At 45.6% G+C, this 19,720-nt stretch overlaps 1 protein-coding gene across 1 annotated transcript in view; it reads right to left on the bottom strand.

Annotated features, from left to right (window-relative positions):
• The window catches only part of LOC133422981 (sodium channel protein type 3 subunit alpha-like), a gene marked incomplete at its 3' end in the record, with an annotated part of 137,844 nt that overhangs the window by 40,671 nt on the left and 77,453 nt on the right, over window positions 1–19,720 (bottom strand). The window contains exon 14 of the mRNA XM_061713053.1: window positions 81–201. Coding sequence (XP_061569037.1) covers window positions 81–201 — 121 coding nt within the window. The remainder of the gene's footprint in view (window positions 1–80; window positions 202–19,720) is intronic.

Genomic DNA, 19,720 nt, shown 5'->3' with positions numbered 1-19,720 from the left:
CAACCAATCAGATCATTATACCACAGTTAACAACCAATCAGATCATTATACCACAGTTAACAACCAATCAGATTGCTCACCTTCCATGGCGTCGCTGAGGAAGCTGGCGCCGCTCAGGGCCCGGCCGCGGCGCTCCGGGTCCGGCATGGCGGACGGCGGCGGCAGCAGCATCGTACTCAGCTCCGTGGTGGAGGTGGGAACCTGGGGGGAAGAGAGAGGGGGGAGGGGGATCAGATTCCTGAGACACAACGGGATGAGGGAACGACATAAGTCATGACTAGGGACGCCCCGATATCGATACTGGTATCGGTATCGGGGCCGATACCAGTATCAGCCCCAATACCTATACTGGTATCAGTATCGGGGCCGATACCAGCATCAATATCGGGGCTGATACCGATACTGGTATCACCACTGGTATCGGTATCGGCCCGATATCGATACTGGTATCGGGGACGATACCAGTAGCGATGCCGATAACGATACCAGTATCAATACCGATACCGATACTAGTATTGGTATCAATACCGATACCGATACTAGTATTGGTATCGATATCGATACTGTTATCGGTATTGGTATCGCTACTGGTATCGGTACCGTTAGTGGTATCGGTCTTGGTATCGCTACTGGTATCGGTATCGTTACTGGTATCGGTCTTGGTATCGATACTGGTATCGGTATCGTTACTGGTATCGGTCTTGGTATCGATACTGGTATCGGTATCGTTACTGGTATCGGTCTTGGTATTGTTACTGGTATCGGTCTTGGTATCGATACTGGTATCGGTATCGTTACTGGTATCGGTCTTGGTATTGTTACTGGTATCGGTCTTGGTATCGTTACTGGTATCGGTCTTGGTATCGTTACTGGTATCGGTATCGGGGCCGATACCGATACTGCTCTCATAAAGTCGTACTCGCAAAAATTCTCCGATACCACTTCATTGTTGTTGTAGTTACTGGTTAGCGCCGGCAGGAGCAAGTCAGACTGAAGCTAAATGCTGCTAAGCTACGTGCTGCTATGCTACGTGCTGCTATGCTATGTGCTGCTACGCTATGTGCTGCTACGCTACGTGCTACTACGCTACGTGCTGCTACGCTACGTGCTGCTACGCTACGTGCTGCTACGCTACGTGCTGCTAAGGTGTGGAGGAAAGGGGAATACGTCCTTTAACACCAGCCACTTGATAAAACATCTCAAGACGCATCATAAAGCTGAGTATACAGAGTTTGCTAATGCTACTGCAAGACCACAACAGCAACATTAGCTCAGGTTCTGCAAGAGCTACAGGCAATCAGGCAAGAGACAGTTTCATTGATATGTTATATGTTCAATATTTTCTTAAATGTGAAGACAGTGCCAGTGTGGAGACTTTTTATTTACACGGAAAGATTATTTTTTGTTTAAAATAGTTATTCTACTCGTTTTATTTATTTTTATTGAATTTATCCGTTGCAAATAAAACCTGTCTTCCAATTTATTGCATTTTTCATTGCATCTTTACTATCAAGTATCATATTGGTACTCGGTATCGGCAAGTACACACATTAAAATACTGTAATACTGTAATGCACTAATTAAGCTGATGCTGCTATGTTGCTATGCACTCTTGCACTTTAACCTGGTACAAGCCAGCTGTTTTATTATTTATGAATTTTTTTTCACCAAAGTCACCAAATTTTGCACCAAGCCAGGCCTGGTGAAAAATGTGATATTTCATGGTTTGCATTAATGGGCGTGGCCTAACGGCTCAACAGCGCCCCCTAGAAAACTTTGTGCCTCAAGCCCCACAATACGGTTTGACGTACATGCACGAAAATCGGTACACACCTGTATCATGTCACAACTTAAAGAAAAGTCTCTTGGTGCCATGGCCGAAACCAAACAGGAAGTCGGTCATTTTGAATTAATCGTGTCATTTTGGCGCAATTTATGCCATTCCTTCGGCCGTTAATACGGCCCGAACCGTAACGTGCACCCAGGTGTGTTATACATCAAAATGTGCGTCTCCATCCTGCGACGATGCGCATTACTTTTCTCTTTCAAAAGTGTTACCGTGGCGACGCTAGACGCCACAAAGCGTGCACACCCTTCATCTGATTGGTCCATATTTGATAGTTCCCCAAAAGTCACCGAATTTTGCATGCAGGGCAGGCCTGGCGATAAATTTGATGTTTCATGGTTTGCATTAATGGGCGTGGCCTAACGGCTCAACAGCGCCCCCTAGAAAACTTTTCTCTGCTATAACCTTTGAATGGTTTGACATAGGAAGTCGTGGGTGGTGTCATTTCTGATATGCTTATGGGGGGCGGTGGCCGTGAGTGCGAGGGCCCGTTCATCGCTGCTTGCAGCTTAAATTTATTATTATACATGCTTAGTAGCAGATCTTAGTTTATACATGCTTTTTATTATTTCATTGTCCTATGTTTTTCATGTTGTTGTAACACCACAGAGTTGCTATCTAATTCCGTTGTTCGCACTGTAACGACAATATAATGACAATACAGGAATTGAATTGAATTGAATTGAATTAAAATACTCGTACTGGTCCCTAGTTCTGACCCCAGAGGAAAACACTCTTGATTACGACCTGAAGCTCGTATGAGGTGATTAATTAGTGGTTAATTAATCTCCGGAGACGAGCTAGCGCTGCGGGAGCAGGGGGGGCGGGGTGAGACCTGGACCTGCAGGTCCAGACAAGTCCAGACCCGGAGGATCAACACCTCAACTCCTCCATGAAGAGATCTGGACCCTAGTGGTCTGTAGAGGACCTGCAGGTCTGGATCTGGACCCTAGTGGTCTGTAGAGGACCTGCAGGTCTGGATCTGGACCCTAGTGGTCTGTAGAGGACCTGCAGGTCTGGATCTGGACCCTAGTGGTCTGTAGAGGACCTGCAGGTCTGGATCTGGACCCTAGTGGTCTGTAGAGGACCTGCAGGTCTGGATCTGGTCTCCGTGGAGCTGTCTGAGCTGCTGGTTGCCACGGTGACGTCTCCATGGCGATTCCTTCCTCCCACTCCTGTCTGAGCAGCTCAGGTCTTCCACAAACACTTGGTGTCACAACATGAAACTACGCCCACGCAGGACCAGGACCAGGACCAGGACCAGGACCAGGACCAGGACCAGGACCAGGACCAGAACCAGGACCAGGACCAGGACCAGGACCAGGACCAGGACCAGGCGAGACAGATTCAACCTCAGACGAGCAACTCCGTCACTTTTACTCCTCCAGTTTTTCACAAAGATGAAGCCCTAAAGAGAGACGTGAGGGCAACCCTAAGTACCCCGTCAACACGGACCGATGCTCCGGTCCTCAGCCGGTGGTCAGACCTCTGATCCTCAGCCGGTGATCAGACCTCTACAAAAGCAGGCAGGTGTGTCTAACACAACGCCAAAAGGGAAAGACATCAGCAACGACCTGGAAAAGCCCAAAACCCGATTCCAAATATTCTGCATTGAGAAAACTCTTCCCAGGAGTGAATGTCCCGGCAGATTTACCCCCAAGATCAAACCGCCTGGGTAATTTACTACTACATTACTACTGTAGTAGTACTACTTACTACTACTACTACTACTACTATTACTGTCATTTAGCAGACGCCAAAGCGACTTACATCGGAGATAAATTTGTGGAGCAATTAGGGTTAAGGCCTTGCTCAAGTCATAGGACGGAGCCTTGAGGAACTCCAGGACGGAGCCTTGAGGAACTCCAGGACGGAGCCTTGAGGAACTCCAGGACGGAGCCTTGAGGAACTCTAGGACGGAGCCTTGAGGAACTCCAGGACGGAGCCTTGAGGAACTCCAGGACGGAGCCTTGAGGAACTCCAGGACGGAGCCTTGAGGAACTCGAGGACGGAGCCTTGAGGAACTCCAGGACGCAGCCTTGAGGAACTCCAGGACGGAGCCTTGAGGAACTCCAGGACGGAGCCTTGAGGAACTCCAGGACGGAGCCTTGAGGAACTCCAGGACGCAGCCTTGAGGAACTCCAGGACGGAGCCTTGAGGAACTCCAGGACGGAGCCTTGAGGAACTCCAGGACGGAGCCTTGAGGAACTCCAGGACGGAGCCTTGAGGAACTCCAGGACGGAGCCTTGAGGAACTCCAGGACGGAGCCTTGAGGAACTCCAGGACGGAGCCTTGAGGAACTCCAGGACGGAGCCTTGAGGAACTCCAGGACGGAGCCTTGAGGAACTCCAGGACGGAGCCTTGAGGAACTCCAGGACCCCTAATGGCTCGTCAGCTGAGGTTCCAGGTGGTTGTTCGTTATTGTCAAACTGTTGAACATCAGATTATATTTATCGTTTTGCCAATTGTTCAAATCTTCATAATTATAATCTACAATTACCAGGTAATATTATGGAAACAACACACGCTTTCTTTTACAGTCCAGTTTCACTTTAATTACTGAGTAAAAGCCAGGTAAAAATGTCTGTACTTATTGGGTAAATACTTAGGAAATAGAATTACTGGGCAAGTAACTACAAGTACCTGCCAATTACCAGGTAAAACATGGTAACTATCAGGTTAATTACAAGGTCAATAGAGTCATTTACACCCTCGGGGGTACATGCACCAATCCATTGATAATACATAAATCAATAATGAATGGGTAAATACCCGGTAGTTATCCATGAAATGTATAGTAAATACAAGGTAACTACATGGTCATTGAAGTGTAATTAGCTGGTAACTACCTCTAATATAGGTTATAATTTCCTGGTAGTTTGCAGAAAAATACTTAGTAATTACCTGGTACTTACTTAGAAATAATTCATGTAATTTCAGAGTAATTACATGGTAAATTGACTGGTAGTTACCAATATTAACCTGGTAAATACCTCTAATTTCCCTCATAGTTCCCATCTAATGTCTTTGAAATTACCTAGTAATGTTTAGTTTAAACAACCAGGTAGTTACCATGTAATTACCTTGTAAATACAAGGTACTACTAGGTAATTACAGTGTAAATACCATGGTATTACCTGGTTATTACGGTACTGTAAAAGAAAGGGTTACCAAAACTCCCCTAGTGGGAGAAAAGCCTTAAGCCAAACAGTGGCAAGAAAAACTCCCCTTTAGGAGGAAGAAACCTGGACCAGGACCAGGCTCATCAGGGGGGGAGAAACCTGGACCTGGATCATAAGGGGGGACCCTCCTGCCGAGGGCCAGACTGGGGGGTCAGGGACGGCAGCAGCACAGCAGGCAGGTGGAAGCAGCAACGGGATGACCGGGGGTGGGGGACTAGGAATGGGCAGTATGGACTAAAAAAATTATCACGATAATTTCTGGCATTTATCCCGATAACGATAACGATTTTTCTTTCTTTCTTTCTTTCTTTCTTTCTTTCTTTCTTTCTTTCTTTCTTTCTTTCTTTCTTTCTTTCTTTCTTTCTTTCTTTCTTTCTTTCTTTCTTTCCTTCCTTCTTTCTTTCCTTCTTTCTTTCTTTCTTTCTTTCTTTCTTTCTTCCTTTCTTTCTTTCTTTCCTTCTTTCTTTCTTTCTTTCTTTCTTTCTTTCTCTCTCGCTCATTTCCTTCCTTCCTTCCTTCCTTCCTTCCTTCCTTCCTTCCTTCCTTCCTTCCTTCCTTCCTTCCTTCCTTCCTTCCTTCCTTCCTTCCTTCCTTCCTTGCAGCAGCAGCTCCCGAAGCTCCGGCCCAATCGTCAAGTCCCAGGTTGGGGTTCAGGGTCGGAGAAAGGTTGAGAAGGGGCAGGGCCAAGGAGAGGAGTCTTGACGGACAAACCTCTCCCCCGCCTGCCCGGCCCGTTACCCTGACCGGGCCGTTACCCTGACCGGGCCGTCACCCTGACCGGGCCGTCACCCTGACCGGGCCGTCACCCTGACCGGGCCGTTACCCTGACCGGGCCGTCACCCTGACCGGGCCGTCACCCTGACCGGGCCGTTACCCTGACCGGGCCGTCACCCTGACCGGGCCGTCACCCTGACCGGGCCGTCACCCTGACCGGGCCGTTACCCTGACCGGGCCGTCACCCTGACCGGGCCGTCACCCTGACCGGGCCGTTACCCTGACCGGGCCGTCACCCTGACCGGGCCGTTACCCTGACCGGGCCGTCCCCCTGACCGGGTCGTTACCCTGACCGGGCCGTCACCCTGACCGGGCCGTCACCCTGACCGGGCCGTCACCCTGACCGGGCCGTTACCCTGACCGGGCCGTCACCCTGACCGGGCCGTCACCCTGACCGGGCCGTTACCCTGACCGGGCCGTCACCCTGACCGGGCCGTTACCCTGACCGGGCCGTCACCCTGACCGGGCCGTTACCCTGACCGGGCCGTCCCCCTGACCGGGTCGTTACCCTGACCGGGCCGTCACCCTGACCGGGTCGTTACCCTGACCGGGCCGTCACCCTGACCGGGTCGTTACCCTGACCGGGCCGTTACCCTGACCGGGCCGTCACCCTGACCGGGCCGTTACCCTGACCGGGCCGTCACCCTGACCGGGCCGTCCCCCTGACCGGGCCGTTACCCTGACCGGGTCGTCACCCTGACCGTTACCCTGACCGGGCCGTTACCCTGACCGGGCCGTCACCCTGACCGGGCCGTTACCCTGACCGGGCCGTTACCCTGACCGGGTCGTTACCCTGACCGGGCCGTTACCCTGACCGGGCCGTTACCCTGACCGGGCCGTCACCCTGACCGGGCCGTTACCCTGACCGGGCCGTCACCCTGACCGGGCCGTCACCCTGACCGGGCCGTTACCCTGACCGGGTCGTCACCCTGACCGTCACCCTGACCAGGCCGTTACCCTGACCGGGCCGTTACCCTGACCGGGTCGTTACCCTGACCGGGCCGTTACCCTGACCGGGCCGTTACCCTGACCGGGCCGTCACCCTGACCGGGCCGTTACCCTGACCGGGCCGTCACCCTGACCGGGTCGTTACCCTGACCGTTACCCTGACCGGGCCGTCACCCTGACCGGGTCGTTACCCTGACCGGGCTGTTACCCTGACCGGGTCGTTACCCTGACCGGGCCGTTACCCTGACCGGGCCGTTACCCTGACCGGGCCGTTACCCTGACCGGGCCGTCACCCTGACCGGGCCGTCACCCTGACCGGGCCGTCACCCTGACCGGGCCGTTACCCTGACCGGGCCGTTACCCTGACCGGACCGTTACCCTGACCGTTACCCTGACCGGGCCGTTACCCTGACCGGGCCGTTACCCTGACCGGGTCGTCACCCTGACCGTTACCCTGACCGGGCCTTTACCCTGACCGGGCCGTTACCCTGACCGGGCCGTCACCCTGACCGGGTCGTTACCCTGAGCGGGCCGTTACCCTGACCGGGCCGTCACCCTGACCGGGCCGTTACCCTGACCGGGTCGTTACCCTGACCGGGCCGTCACCCTGACCGGGCCGTCACCCTGACCGGGCCGTCACCCTGACCAGGCCGTTACCCTGACCGGGTCGTCACCCTGACCGTTACCCTGACCGGGCCTTTACCCTGACCGGGCCGTTACCCTGACCGGGCCGTTACCCTGACCGGGCCGTTACCCTGACCGGGCCGTTACCCTGACCGGGCCGTCACCCTGACCGGACCGTCACCCTGACCGGGTCGTTACCCTGACCGGGCCGTTACCCTGACCGGGCCGTCACCCTGACCGGGCCGTTACCCTGACCGGGTCGTTACCCTGCCCGGGCCGTCACCCTGACCGGGCCGTCACCCTGACCGGGTCGTTACCCTGACCGGGCCGTTACCCTGACCGGGCCGTTACCCCGACCGGGCCGTTACCCTGACCGGGCCGTTACCCTGCCCCTCTCACTCCCACGCTGCAGGATCCTTGTGGTCGTTCGTTATTGTCAAATTGTTGAACATCTGATTTTATTTATCGTTACACGGTCCGTGGACTTCGCGGCCATCCGTTTTTTGTTTTGAAATGACAAAATACAAATAGAGAAATAATCCAAAATAATCTGTTTCCCATCTTTTGTTTTGATAATAAAAAACGGAAAACGGAAAACGGATCGTTATCCATTATCCGTTTTCCGATTTCATTGATGTGTTTGAAAATCGAAATTGGGAATTAAAACAGCGAATGGAAAACTCTTTTCTCTATTTCCTATTTGTTTCCAACGGGGGGGTGGGGAGTATGTTAGAGTTCAGTTTGTGTTATTGATTGGACGCAGCTTTTTTTTGACGCTGCAGCTGAACGGACTCACAACATCACTGCAGTTTCATGACGGAGTGAAGACAGATTACAGATTACACTCATGTTTCACTGCAGTGATGTTGTGACAGTCCGTTCAGCTGCAGCGTCAAAAAAAAAGCTGCGTCCAATCAATAACATAAACTGAACTCTAACATACCCCCCGCCCCCGCCCGAAATGAATAGGAAATGGAGAAAATAGTTTTCCACTCGCTGTTTTAATTCCCAATTTCGATTTTCAAACACATCTATGAAATCGGAAAACAGATAATGGATAACGATCCGTTTTCCGTTTTTTATTTTCAAAACAAAAGATGAGAAACGGATTATTTTGGATTATTTCTCTATTTTTATTTTGTCATTTCAAAACAAAAAACGGATGGCTGCGAAATACACGGACCGTTACACAAACCAAGTCCACTGTTGTCTCCACGGTGACTGACGTGCTCCATCCCATAATAAGCTGCGTCTGGTGGCGTTAGGGGACTGGACCGACCTCCTCTTCTTCCTCCTCCTCGTCTTCCTGGGCTGTTGCGTAACGATGGTCTGGTGTGCAGGTGGAGGTGATGAAACTCCTCCAGGCTCCTCTTCCTCTTCAGAGGTTTGAAAATAGACTCGGTCCTCCACCCTGCAGCTGATCCGGGTCACCCCGGTCCTGGTCGGAGAAGAGGCTTCAAAGCTTTGCTGTTTCTGAGGGAACTTTGCTGTTTCTGAGGGAACTTTGCTGTTTCTGAGGGAACTTTGCTGTTTCTGAGGGAACTTTGCTGTTTCTGACGGAACTTTGTTGTTTCTGACAGAACTTTGTTGTTTCTGAGGGAACTTTGCTGTTTCTGACAGAACTTTGCTGTTTCTGACAGAACTTTGCTGTTTCTGAGGGAACTTTGCTGTTTCTGAGGGAACTTTGCTGTTTCTGAGGGAACTTTGCTGTTTCTGAGGGAACTTTGCTGTTTCTGAGGGAACTTTGCTGTTTCTGAGGGAACTTTGCTGTTTCTGCAGGAACTTTGCTGTTTCTGAGGGAACTTTGCTGTTTCTGAGGGAACTTTGCTGTTTCTGAGGGAACTTTGCTGTTTCTGAGGGAACTTTGCTGTTTCTGCAGGAACTTTGCTGTTTCTGAGGGAACTTTGCTGTTTCTGAGGGAACTTTGCTGTTTCTGAGGGAACTTTGCTGTTTCTGAGGGAACTTTGCTGTTTCTGAGGGAACTTTGCTATTTCTGACAGAACTTTGCTGTTTCTGAGGGAACTTTGCTGTTTCTGACAGAACTTTGCTGTTTCTGACAGAACTTTGCTGTTTCTGAGGGAACTTTGCTGTTTCTGAGGGAACTTTGTTGTTTCTGAGGGAACTTTGCTGTTTCTGACGGAACTTTGCTGTTTCTGAGGGAACTTTGCTGTTTCTGACGGAACTTTGCTGTTTCTGAGGGAACTTTGCTGTTTCTGAGGGAACTTTGCTGTTTCTGAGGGAACTTTGCTGTTTCTGAGGGAACTTTGCTGTTTCTGACAGAACTTTGCTGTTTCTGACGGAACTTTGCTGTGTCTGAGGGAACTTTGCTGTTTCTGACAGAACTTTGCTGTTTCTGAGGGAACTTTGCTGTTTCTGAGGGAACTTTGCTGTTTCTGAGGGAACTTTGCTGTTTCTGAGGGAACTTTGCTGTTTCTGAGGGAACTTTGCTGTTTCTGAGGGAACTTTGCTGTTTCTGACGGAACTTTGTTGTTTCTGACAGAACTTTGTTGTTTCTGAGGGAACTTTGCTGTTTCTGACAGAACTTTGCTGTTTCTGACAGAACTTTGCTGTTTCTGAGGGAACTTTGCTGTTTCTGAGGGAACTTTGCTGTTTCTGAGGGAACTTTGCTGTTTCTGAGGGAACTTTGCTGTTTCTGAGGGAACTTTGCTGTTTCTGAGGGAACTTTGCTGTTTCTGCAGGAACTTTGCTGTTTCTGAGGGAACTTTGCTGTTTCTGAGGGAACTTTGCTGTTTCTGAGGGAACTTTGCTGTTTCTGAGGGAACTTTGCTGTTTCTGCAGGAACTTTGCTGTTTCTGAGGGAACTTTGCTGTTTCTGAGGGAACTTTGCTGTTTCTGAGGGAACTTTGCTGTTTCTGAGGGAACTTTGCTGTTTCTGAGGGAACTTTGCTGTTTCTGACAGAACTTTGCTGTTTCTGAGGGAACTTTGCTGTTTCTGACAGAACTTTGCTGTTTCTGACAGAACTTTGCTGTTTCTGAGGGAACTTTGCTGTTTCTGAGGGAACTTTGTTGTTTCTGAGGGAACTTTGCTGTTTCTGACGGAACTTTGCTGTTTCTGAGGGAACTTTGCTGTTTCTGACGGAACTTTGCTGTTTCTGAGGGAACTTTGCTGTTTCTGAGGGAACTTTGCTGTTTCTGAGGGAACTTTGCTGTTTCTGAGGGAACTTTGCTGTTTCTGACAGAACTTTGCTGTTTCTGACGGAACTTTGCTGTGTCTGAGGGAACTTTGCTGTTTCTGACAGAACTTTGCTGTTTCTGAGGGAACTTTGCTGTTTCTGAGGGAACTTTGCTGTTTCTGAGGGAACTTTGCTGTTTCTGACAGAACTTTGCTGTTTCTGACGGAACTTTGCTGTGTCTGAGGGAACTTTGCTGTTTCTGACAGAACTTTGCTGTTTCTGAGGGAACTTTGCTGTTTCTGAGGGAACTTTGCTGTTTCTGAGGGAACTTTGCTGTTTCTGAGGGAACTTTGCTGTTTCTGACAGAACTTTGCTGTTTCTGACGGAACTTTGCTGTTTCTGACAGAACTTTGCTGTTTCTGAGGGAACTTTGCTGTTTCTGAGGGAACTTTGCTGTTTCTGAGGGAACTTTGCTGTTTCTGAGGGAACTTTGCTGTTTCTGACAGAACTTTGCTGTTTCTGAGGGAACTTTGCTGTTTCTGACAGAACTTTGCTGTTTCTGAGGGAACATTGCTGTTTCTGACAGAACTTTGCTGTTTCTGAGGGAACTTTGCTGTTTCTGAGGGAACTTTGCTGTTTCTGACGGAACTTTGCTGTTTCTGAGGGAACTTTGCTGTTTCTGACAGAACTTTGCTGTTTCTGAGGGAACTTTGCTGTTTCTGACAGAACTTTGCTGTTTCTGAGGGAACTTTGCTGTTTCTGAGGGAACTTTGCTGTTTCTGAGGGAACTTTGCTGTTTCTGACGGAACTTTGCTGTTTCCGAGGGAACTTTGCTGTTTCTGAGGGAACTTTGCTGTTTCTGAGGGAACTTTGCTGTTTCTGAGGGAACTTTGCTGTTTCTGAGGGAACTTTGCTGTTTCTGAGGGAACTTTGCTGTTTCTGAGGGAACTTTGCTGTTTCTGAGGGAACTTTGCTGTTTCTGAGGGAACTTTGCTGTTTCTAACAGAACTTTACTGTTTCTGAGGGAACTTTGCTGTTTCTGAGGGAACTTTGCTGTTTCTGACAGAACTTTGCTGTTTCTGAGGGAACTTTGCTGTTTCTGACAGAACTTTGCTGTTTCTAACAGAACTTTACTGTTTCTGAGGGAACTTTGCTGTTTCTGAGGGAACTTTGCTGTTTCTGAGGGAACTTTGCTGTTTCTGAGGGAACTTTGTTGTTTCTGACAGAACTTTGCTGTTTCTGAGGGAACTTTACTGTTTCTGAGGGAACTTTGCTGTTTCTGAGGGAACTTTGCTGTTTCTGACGGAACTTTGCTGTTTCTGAGGGAACTTTGCTGTTTCTGAGGGAACTTTGCTGTTTCTGACAGAACTTTGCTGTTTCTGAGGGAACTTTGCTGTTTCTGAGGGAACTTTGCTGTTTCTGAGGGAACTTTGCTGTTTCTGAGGGAACTTTGCTGTTTCTGACAGAACTTTGCTGTTTCTGAGGGAACTTTGCTGTTTCTGAGGGAACTTTGCTGTTTCTGACAGAACTTTGCTGTTTCTGAGGGAACTTTGCTGTTTCTGAGGGAACTTTGCTGTTTCTGAGGGAACTTTGCTGTTTCTGCAGGAACTTTGCTGTTTCTGAGGGAACTTTGCTGTTTCTGAGGGAACTTTGCTGTTTCTGAGGGAACTTTGCTGTTTCTGAGGGAACTTTGCTGTTTCTGAGGGAACTTTGCTGTTTCTGATGGAACTTTGCTGTTTCTGAGGGAACTTTGCTGTTTCTGAGGGAACTTTGTTGTTTCTGAGGGAACTTTGTTGTTTCTGAGGGAACTTTGCTGTTTCTGACAGAACTTTGCTGTTTCTGACGGAACTTTGCTGTTTCTGAGGGAACTTTGCTGTTTCTGAGGGAACTTTGCTGTTTCTGAGGGAACTTTGCTGTTTCTGACGGAACTTTGCTGTTTCTAACAGAACTTTACTGTTTCTGAGGGAACTTTGCTGTTTCTGAGGGAACTTTGCTGTTTCTGAGGGAACTTTGCTGTTTCTGAGGGAACTTTGCTGTTTCTGACAGAACTTTGCTGTTTCTGAGGGAACTTTGCTGTTTCTAACAGAACTTTACTGTTTCTGAGGGAACTTTGCTGTTTCTGAGGGAACTTTGCTGTTTCTGAGGGAACTTTGCTGTTTCTGAGGGAACTTTGCTGTTTCTGAGGGAACTTTGCTGTTTCTGACAGAACTTTGCTGTTTCTGAGGGAACTTTACTGTTTCTGAGGGAACTTTGCTGTTTCTGAGGGAACTTTGCTGTTTCTGAGGGAACTTTGCTGTTTCTAACAGAACTTTACTGTTTCTGAGGGAACTTTGCTGTTTCTGAGGGAACTTTGCTGTTTCTGAGGGAACTTTGCTGTTTCTGACAGAACTTTGCTGTTTCTGAGGGAACTTTGCTGTTTCTGAGGGAACTTTGCTGTTTCTGACAGAACTTTGCTGTTTCTGAGGGAACTTTGCTGTTTCTGCAGGAACTTTGCTGTTTCTGAGGGAACTTTGCTGTTTCTGACGGAACTTTGCTGTTTCTGAGGGAACTTTGCTGTTTCTGACAGAACTTTGCTGTTTCTGATGGAACTTTGCTGTTTCTGAGGGAACTTTGCTGTTTCTGAGGGAACTTTGCTGTTTCTGAGGGAACTTTGCTGTTTCTGACAGAACTTTGTTGTTTCTGAGGGAACTTTGCTGTTTCTGAGGGAACTTTGGTGTTTCTGACAGAACTTTGCTGTTTCTGAGGGAACTTTGCTGTTTCTGCAGGAACTTTGCTGTTTCTGAGGGAACTTTGCTGTTTCTGACGGAACTTTGCTGTTTCTGAGGGAACTTTGCTGTTTCTGACAGAACTTTGCTGTTTCTGATGGAACTTTGCTGTTTCTGAGGGAACTTTGCTGTTTCTGAGGGAACTTTGCTGTTTCTGAGGGAACTTTGCTGTTTCTGACAGAACTTTGTTGTTTCTGAGGGAACTTTGCTGTTTCTGAGGGAACTTTGCTGTTTCTGAGGGAACTTTGTTGTTTCTGACAGAACTTTGCTGTTTCTGATGGAACTTTGCTGTTTCTGAGGGAACTTTGCTGTTTCTGAGGGAACTTTGCTGTTTCTGAGGGAACTTTGCTGTTTCTGAGGGAACTTTGCTGTTTCTGACAGAACTTTGTTGTTTCTGAGGGAACTTTGCTGTTTCTGAGGGAACTTTGCTGTTTCTGAGGGAACTTTGCTGTTTCTGAGGGAACTTTGCTGTTTCTGACAGAACTTTGCTGTTTCTGAGGGAACTTTGCTGTTTCTGACAGAACTTTGCTGTTTCTGAGGGAACTTTGCTGTTTCTGAGGGAACTTTGTTGTTTCTGCAGGAACTTTGCTGTTTCTGAGGGAACTTTGCTGTTTCTGACAGAACTTTGCTGTTTCTGAGGGAACTTTGCTGTTTCTGACAGAACTTTGTTGTTTCTGATGGAACTTTGCTGTTTCTGAGGGAACTTTGCTGTTTCTGAGGGAACTTTGCTGTTTCTGAGGGAACTTTGCTGTTTCTGAGGGAACTTTGCTGTTTCTGAGGGAACTTTGCTGTTTCTGACAGAACTTTGTTGTTTCTGAGGGAACTTTGCTGTTTCTGACAGAACTTTGCTGTTTCTGACAGAACTTTGCTGTTTCTGAGGGAACTTTGCTGTTTCTGAGGGAACTTTGCTGTTTCTGACAGAACTTTGCTGTTTCTGAGGGAACTTTGCTGTTTCTGAGGGAACTTTGCTGTTTCTGAGGGAACTTTGCTGTTTCTGACGGAACTTTGCTGTTTCTGAGGGAACTTTGTTGTTTCTGAGGGAACTTTGCTGTTTCTGACAGAACTTTGTTGTTTCTGAGGGAACTTTGCTGTTTCTGAGGGAACTTTGCTGTTTCTGAGGGAACTTTGTTGTTTCTGAGGGAACTTTGCTGTTTCTGAGGGAACTTTGCTGTTTCTGAGGGAACTTTGCTGTTTCTGAGGGAACTTTGCTGTTTCTGAGGGAACTTTGCTGTTTCTGAGGGAACTTTGCTGTTTCTGAGGGAACTTTACTGTTTCTGAGGGAACTTTACTGTTTCTGAGGGAAATTTGCTGTTTCTGACGGAACTTTGCTGTTTCTGAGGGAACTTTGCTGTTTCTGAGGGAACTTTGCTGTTTCTGACAGAACTTTGCTGTTTCTGAGGGAACTTTGCTGTTTCTGAGGGAACTTTGCTGTTTCTGAGGGAACTTTGCTGTTTCTGAGGGAACTTTGCTGTTTCTGAGGGAACTTTGCTGTTTCTGACAGAACTTTGCTGTTTCTGAGGGAACTTTGCTGTTTCTGACAGAACTTTGCTGTTTCTGAGGGAACTTTGCTGTTTCTGAGGGAACTTTGCTGTTTCTGAGGGAACTTTGCTGTTTCTGAGGGAACTTTGCTGTTTCTGAGGGAACTTTGTTGTTTCTGAGGGAACTTTGCTGTTTCTGAGGGAACTTTGTTGTTTCTGAGGGAACTTTGCTGTTTCTGAGGGAACTTTGCTGTTTCTGAGGGAACTTTGCTGTTTCTGAGGGAACTTTGCTGTTTCTGCAGGAACTTTGCTGTTTCTGAGGGAACTTTGCTGTTTCTGAGGGAACTTTGCTGTTTCTGACAGAACTTTGCTGTTTCTGAGGGAACTTTGCTGTTTCTGACAGAACTTTGCTGTTTCTGAGGGAACTTTGCTGTTTCTGACAGAACTTTGTTGTTTCTGATGGAACTTTGCTGTTTCTGAGGGAACTTTGCTGTTTCTGAGGGAACTTTGCTGTTTCTGAGGGAACTTTGCTGTTTCTGAGGGAACTTTGTTGTTTCTGAGGGAACTTTGCTGTTTCTGAGGGAACTTTGTTGTTTCTGAGGGAACTTTGCTGTTTCTGAGGGAACTTTGCTGTTTCTGAGGGAACTTTGCTGTTTCTGAGGGAACTTTGCTGTTTCTGAGGGAACTTTGCTGTTTCTGACAGAACTTTGTTGTTTCTGAGGGAACTTTGCTGTTTCTGACAGAACTTTGCTGTTTCTGACAGAACTTTGCTGTTTCTGAGGGAACTTTGCTGTTTCTGAGGGAACTTTGCTGTTTCTGAGGGAACTTTGCTGTTTCTGAGGGAACTTTGCTGTTTCTGACAGAACTTTGCTGTTTCTGAGGGAACTTTGTTGTTTCTGACAGAACTTTGCTGTTTCTGAGGGAACTTTGCTGTTTCTGAGGGAACTTTGCTGTTTCTGAGGGAACTTTGCTGTTTCTGAGGGAACTTTGCTGTTTCTGAGGGAACTTTGTTGTTTCTGAGGGAACTTTGCTGTTTCTGAGGGAACTTTGTTGTTTCTGAGGGAACTTTGCTGTTTCTGAGGGAAATTTGCTGTTTCTGAGGGAACTTTGCTGTTTCTGAGGGAACTTTGCTGTTTCTGCAGGAACTTTGCTGTTTCTGAGGGAACTTTGCTGTTTCTGAGGGAACTTTGCTGTTTCTGACAGAACTTTGCTGTTTCTGAGGGAACTTTGCTGTTTCTGACAGAACTTTGCTGTTTCTGAGGGAACTTTGCTGTTTCTGACAGAACTTTGTTGTTTCTGATGGAACTTTGCTGTTTCTGAGGGAACTTTGCTGTTTCTGAGGGAACTTTGCTGTTTCTGAGGGAACTTTGCTGTTTCTGAGGGAACTTTGCTGTTTCTGAGGGAACTTTGCTGTTTCTGACAGAACTTTGTTGTTTCTGAGGGAACTTTGCTGTTTCTGACAGAACTTTGCTGTTTCTGACAGAACTTTGCTGTTTCTGAGGGAACTTTGCTGTTTCTGAGGGAACTTTGCTGTTTCTGACAGAACTTTGCTGTTTCTGAGGGAACTTTGCTGTTTCTGAGGGAACTTTGCTGTTTCTGAGGGAACTTTGCTGTTTCTGACGGAACTTTGCTGTTTCTGAGGGAACTTTGTTGTTTCTGAGGGAACTTTGCTGTTTCTGACAGAACTTTGTTGTTTCTGAGGGAACTTTGCTGTTTCTGAGGGAACTTTGCTGTTTCTGAGGGAACTTTGTTGTTTCTGAGGGAACTTTGCTGTTTCTGAGGGAACTTTGCTGTTTCTGAGGGAACTTTGCTGTTTCTGAGGGAACTTTGCTGTTTCTGAGGGAACTTTGCTGTTTCTGAGGGAACTTTGCTGTTTCTGAGGGAACTTTACTGTTTCTGAGGGAACTTTACTGTTTCTGAGGGAACTTTGTTGTTTCTGAGGGAACTTTGCTGTTTCTGACAGAACTTTGCTGTTTCTGAGGGAACTTTGCTGTTTCTGAGGGAACTTTGCTGTTTCTGAGGGAACTTTGCTGTTTCTGACAGAACTTTGCTGTTTCTGACGGAACTTTGCTGTTTCTGACAGAACTTTGCTGTTTCTGAGGGAACTTTGCTGTTTCTGAGGGAACTTTGCTGTTTCTGAGGGAACTTTGTTGTTTCTGAGGGAACTTTGCTGTTTCTGAGGGAACTTTGCTGTTTCTGAGGGAACTTTGCTGTTTCTGAGGGAACTTTGTTGTTTCTGAGGGAACTTTGCTGTTTCTGAGGGAACTTTGCTGTTTCTGAGGGAACTTTGCTGTTTCTGAGGGAACTTTGCTGTTTCTGAGGGAACTTTGCTGTTTCTGACAGAACTTTGCTGTTTCTGACGGAACTTTGCTGTTTCTGAGGGAACTTTGCTGTTTCTGACAGAACTTTGCTGTTTCTGAGGGAACTTTGCTGTTTCTGAGGGAACTTTGCTGTTTCTGAGGGAACTTTGTTGTTTCTGAGGGAACTTTGCTGTTTCTGAGGGAACTTTGCAGCAGGAAGGAGTTTTTCCTCCCGAGACCTGAGTCACGGCGACAAAACAACAAACAGTTGGTCTGAAGAAAGTGAAGCCGTCGCTGGACCGGGACATGATGCTAACTATGGTGCTAACCGTGATTAACTAACCATGATTAACTAACCATGATTAACTAACCGTGATTAACTAACCGTGATTAACTAACCGTGATTCACTAACCATGATTAACTAACCATGATTAAGTAACCGTGATTAACTAACCATCAATAACTAACCGTGATTAACTAACCGTGATTAACTAACCATGATTAACTAACCGTGATTAACTAACCGTGATTAACTAACCATGATTAACTAACCATGATTAACTAACCATGATTAACTAACCATGATTAACTAACCGTGATTAACTAACCGTGATTAACTAACCATGATTAACTGACCATGATTAACTAACCGTGATTAACTAACCATGATTAACTAACCATGATTACCTAACCATGATTAACTAACCGTGATTAACTAACCGTGATTAACTAACCATGATTAACTAACCATGATTACCTAACCATGATTACCTAACCATGATTAACTAACCATGATTAACTAACCATGATTACCTAACCGTGATTAACTAACCGTGATTAACTAACCGTGATTAACTAACCATGATTAACTAACCATGATTAACTAACCATGATTAACTAACCATGATTAACTAACCATGATTACCTAACCATGATTAACTAACCATGATTAACTAACCATGATTAACTAACCATGATTAACTAACCATGATTAACTAACCATGATTACCTAACCATGATTAACTAACCATGATTAACTAACCATGATTAACTAACCGTGATTAACTAACCATGATTAACTAACCATGATTAACTAACCGTGATTAACTAACCGTGATTAACTAACCGTGATTAACTAACCATGATTAACTAACCGGGATTAACTAACCATGATTAACTAACCGGGATTAACTAACCATGATTAACTAACCGTGATTAACTAACCGTGATTAACTAACCGTGATTAACTAACCGTGATTAACTAACCGTGATTAACTAACTATGATTAACTAACCATGATTAACTAACCGTGATTAACTAACCGTGATTAACTAACAGTGATTAACTAACCATGATTAACTAACCATGATTAACTAACAGTGATTAACTAACCATGATTAACTAACCGTGATTAACTAACCATGATTAACTAACTATGATTAACTAACCATGATTAACTAACCGTGATTAACTAACCGTGATTAACTAACCGTGATTAACTAACTATGATTAACTAACCATGATTAACTAACCGTGATTAACTAACAGTGATTAACTAACCATGATTAACTCTAACCGTGATTAACTAACCATGATTAACTAACTATGATTAACTAACCATGATTAACTAACCGTGATTAACTAACCGTGATTAACTAACCGTGATTAACTAACTATGATTAACTAACCATGATTAACTAACCGTGATTAACTAACCGTGATTAACTAACAGTGATTAACTAACAGTGATTAACTAACCATGATTAACTAACCATGATTAACTAACAGTGATTAACTAACCATGATTACCTAACCGTGATTACCTAACCATGATTAACTAACCATGATTAACTAACCATGATTAACTAACCATGATTAACTAACTGTGATTAACTAACCATTTTTAACACCTTTTCTTTGAAAAAAAAAAGAATACAACAGCTATTTTATGTTATTTTATAAATTTGTTGTAGTTTTGGTTTTATTTTTTTGTTTGTTTGTTTTGTTTTTTAATTATGTTTAGTTTTATTTTTAATTTTTTTAATTTAGTTTAGTTTAACACAAATAACCCAAAGTACAGGTGTAAATCATCAGTGTCATTTAAATAAATATATATATATATATATATATATATATATATATATATATATATATATATATATATATATATATATATATATATATATATATATATATATATATATATATATATATATATATATATATATATATATATATATATATATATAAATGTAAGCTTTTATAAATTAGTCCATTTAGGATTTAGAGAATGAAACTAAATACTACTATTACTACTTTATTGGAAAGTGTCTTTTTTTTAAATTGCGTAATTTGTAATTGATCTATTTTTTTATTATTACATTAATTGAAATGTGATTTCTTAGGAAAAAGGGACGGTTAAAAAAACCTTAGTCTTCTTTCTGTTCCCTTTCATTCCAGGAAAGAGATTTGTTGTAATGATATTGAACTGTTTTGTTTTTCTTTTAATGAATGAAATAAAGAATAAAGACCAATAAAGATCAGGGAAAATGACTCTGAGTATGAAGAGTTACAACGATGCAGGAGGGAGTCGTTACGTAAGCCGTCCTCCCGCTAACGTCCTCCCGCTCACGTCCTCCCGCTCACGTCCTCCCGCTCACGTCCTGGC

This window comes from Cololabis saira, chromosome 22 (assembly GCF_033807715.1).
Source record: "Cololabis saira isolate AMF1-May2022 chromosome 22, fColSai1.1, whole genome shotgun sequence".
NCBI lineage: Eukaryota > Metazoa > Chordata > Actinopteri > Beloniformes > Belonidae > Cololabis > Cololabis saira.
Note: the sequence above shows the minus strand (reverse complement) of the source record. Positions and strands in the feature narration are given on the sequence as shown.